This window comes from Nestor notabilis, unplaced genomic scaffold, assembly GCF_000696875.1.
Source record: "Nestor notabilis isolate BGI_N333 unplaced genomic scaffold, ASM69687v1 scaffold22037, whole genome shotgun sequence".
Classification (NCBI taxonomy): domain Eukaryota; kingdom Metazoa; phylum Chordata; class Aves; order Psittaciformes; family Psittacidae; genus Nestor; species Nestor notabilis.
In genome coordinates, this window is record NW_009938147.1 from 1 (window position 1) to 3,521 (window position 3,521).

At 46.5% G+C, this 3,521-nt stretch overlaps 1 protein-coding gene across 1 annotated transcript in view; it reads right to left on the reverse strand.

Moving 5' to 3' along the window:
• Positions 1-603: 603 nt before the first annotated feature.
• Positions 604-3,521, reverse strand: part of LOC104409351 (DNA mismatch repair protein Mlh1) — a gene marked incomplete at both ends in the record, with an annotated part of 7,767 nt that continues 4,849 nt past the window's right edge. Inside the window, 4 exons of the mRNA XM_010019189.1 lie at positions 604-757; positions 1,281-1,374; positions 1,957-2,069; positions 3,355-3,443. Of these exons, the coding sequence (XP_010017491.1) occupies positions 604-757; positions 1,281-1,374; positions 1,957-2,069; positions 3,355-3,443 (450 nt within the window). The remainder of the gene's footprint in view (positions 758-1,280; positions 1,375-1,956; positions 2,070-3,354; positions 3,444-3,521) is intronic.

Sequence of the window (3,521 nt, forward strand, 5' to 3'; positions counted from 1 at the left end):
GACTGCTGTAGCTGAACCCAGGACACCCCCTCCCCAGTGTCAGCTGCTGGAACAGGCCATCAGCTCTGCACATGCTATCCACACACCGGGAATGCCGCTGTCTTGGCAGTTAACAAAATGGTTAGTTGGCATTCCTTTGCCTCAAAATGTCAAAAGTCACGAGGAAATTGGTGTTTTTAAATAGTTGTAATTCTTATACTATGCTCTGCATGAAGAGAGATTGGGGAATCTTCCTGATTCTTCTCCGGTTTGATTAAGCCCAAAGTGTTGTCCAGTACATGGAACAGTTTCCTCAGTCACATCTTGCACCGGAACCAGGGCAGGAAAGGAGGAGGTTTACCACGTACCAAGGCTAATCCACTTGTAAAACCAAAACGACTGATCAGACACCTGACAGGAAGGTACCCACAGGAGTTTCGGACACTTTTTCTCTCCTTTGCCACATCAGCATTGGCTTATTAAAGCAATTCAGTCCCTGAGACACAGAGCAAAGACCTTAAGCTACCACTACAAGGCTGCACCGATTGTGCTATTCAACAGAGCAAACGTATCCACCACAGCTAAAACCATGCAGAGCCACGGTCGCTCCAGACGTGCTCCCACCTGAGTGAAGTACATCCTTGAGGAATTGGAGCCCAGTAACTTGCTCTCGATGTGCTGCTGTACACGCTCTAAAATACTGTCTTCATGAAGGAAATGGACCTCGTGTTTTGTAGGGTGCACGTTCACATCTACATTCTGGGGGGCTATTTCCAGGCTGGAAAAACATTGGAAAAGAAGTTAATCTAATCGGAGAGGGCACAACGTGGTTCGGTACAATGGGTGTCAGGCTTGGGGCTGTTACTTCATCACACAGATGTCAAATGGTCCTGAAACCCCCCTGAAGTTACACTGTGGTCAGATTTGTTTGTGTATTGACAATTAATCTGCAGAACTCTCTTCCAAACCCACTGAATCAGCTTCCGTGAGGAAGCTCAGACCAACCTCTCCAGGGTACTGTGACTAAAGAGAGGTTTCGGAAGTCTCTTTTGCTTGCAGTGTCTCGTGATTTAATATAAAGGGACTTAACCTGAAATTACAGTCACTGACTACTTCTGAGAACAAGGCCTGTCTTCTTAAGATTCCTTTAATGTGATTTAATTATCTCCTGTCTGGCAATTAATTACCTCAGTGCAATGCTTAACACTACTATCAGGGTCACAGATGCCCTTCTAAACCGGATCACCCCAGCTATGTCCTACAAAGTGGTATGAAAAGGCTACTTCTTCGTGTTACTCTACCTTAAGTACAGGAAGGGATGAGTGCCTTTTGGCAGGTAAGCAGCATAGACAGTCTCAACGGCTTTCCGCAGAGCGGCCGACTCCACCAGGCGGTCTGAAACACACACCAAGCCCTGCTGTGAGGAGCCCCATGGACACACAGCACCCCACTGCTCCTCCACCCCACCAGCTTCACGCTGCCTGTCTTCACAGGGCACCCACTACCTCAGGTTTTCCCCAGGACCTACTTATTCCTCATCTAAACCCAGGAACAGGCACTGTCTGCTCGGGATGCTTCATGCGTAGAAGTAGTTTTTTCCACAAAGCCTAAAATAACCAGACTCCCTTTTCGTTCCTTCACGCAGCCAAGGTTTGCTGCCCCCCATGCCAACACGGCTACAGAATGGAGAGACCACCTTATGTGAGCTGGCAGGGGACAGTCACAACCTTGATACTCCACAAGCTTCGGTGTCTTTAGGCCCAGCCTGAGCTGCTTCCCGCTAACCACAGTGCAAAGCATGATGCACACTACAAACAGAGAACCACCTTCAGATCCACGATGAACTGTGGACCTTATTCCTGCGTGTTTTCAGGAAGGCTCATACACTCTGCAGCTCTTCAGGAAGTTTTGTTCTGATGACGATTACCTGAGCAACCCGTGAATGTCCAAAACACTGCCTTTTTCTTTCAAACTCACGGTTTATGAAGAGCAGAAATACACATTTCTTCACAGAGTAGTTTGCATTTGTGATGTAGCCTTTCATTTTAAAGGCCAGGCTCGCATCCTCACAGTCCACTTCGATCAGTTCCCTGTTCACAGAGACACACACAAAACATGAGTTCTGCTGAGGCGCGCTTCAAGCAGTGCTCACGAGCAGCAATACTCTGATCTGTGTTCATCTCACAGCTGTACCATGAATCCCTCAGGAATGATTTGAGCTCAGACGTTCATTGCTGAGCCACAAAATCATTTTCATATTAGTCGTCATGATTTTCATGCCTCGTTGGCCAAGGAAATGCTCTCTGGCAGGTTGTGAGCACAGCTCCTAGCAAGGCATTGGGGCAGCTTCAGAACCTGGCAGGGAGAAGGCTTACAGGCTCCTTCTTTCCAGTTCAACCTCAGTAGCTACTGAGGGCCCGTTTTAGCTGTGTTCATTTTGTAATTCCAAACAGCAAGCCAGGCTCAACACCATCTTAAACCACTGAAATAAAAGTGCTGCTTGAAAGCATTTGATCCAAACATTCACATTGAAATGGACAATTTATATGGAAGTGTACAAAGGAAAACCTGTATCAAACAAGCATTAGCAGTAGACAAAAACCAAACACATAAGAGAGAAACACAAACACCTCAAACCTTGTCACTAAACAGCCTCTCTAGTTTGCTGTCTCATAACAGTGTTTCCCTGTATTAGGAGTTACATTCCCTATCTAAAGTGCGACTTGAGTAAGTGAATCAAACTGACACCCCTGTCTTCATGGGACAAATCCATTCTACAAGTCCATTCAATGGATCCTTCACAGCTGAATGTCTTATAATGAGAATTCTCCCTCAAGTGGTAGATAAAACCAATCACGTTTGAAGATGTATTTGTTTTAAAATGCTTTGCCTTGTTTGCTCAGCCTCAGCTAATGCAGCTTTTGTCAACACGGCAAACCATAGGAATCCAGAAAAGCAAATCTGAGGGAACTTCAGAACACATCAGAGAGCACTGTAGTGAGAACGGGTAAGATGAAGATTTTCCTGGCATGGAAGAGGCCAGGAGCTTGCAGAGAACACAGGTACAGCTTGCTCTTTTTAAATGAGCACACAGAAAGCTAAAGCAAATGGTTCTCTTTTGGTGCATCAGAGGAACAACTTTGCAACCCCCCTCTTTCCTTCTGATATACTGAAGGAACGTCCCACACTCTGCAAGACAAGGGAGAGCTCTGGTACTGCAACACCCCCTCTTCTCTGCAATTCACCTTGGAGAAGGCAGAAGTTAGCCCAGCCCGTGTTCTTCAAGAGAGAAAGGGGAAGAAGGAGATCCGTATTCCACTCTGGGATTCTGTGATTTACCAGAAAACGTCAGAAGGAACCAGGACATCAACACACCTGCTAACAGCATTCCCAAAGATGGATCTGATGTTGTCCACTGTTGAGGCGTTTGATAAGGTTCTCACATCTGACACGGTTTCACCTTGCTGAAGGGAGCAGAAACGAGCCTCATCAGTTCACTCAAAAGCAAGGAGCAGAAGCAGCTCAGCAGATAACCAGGAATG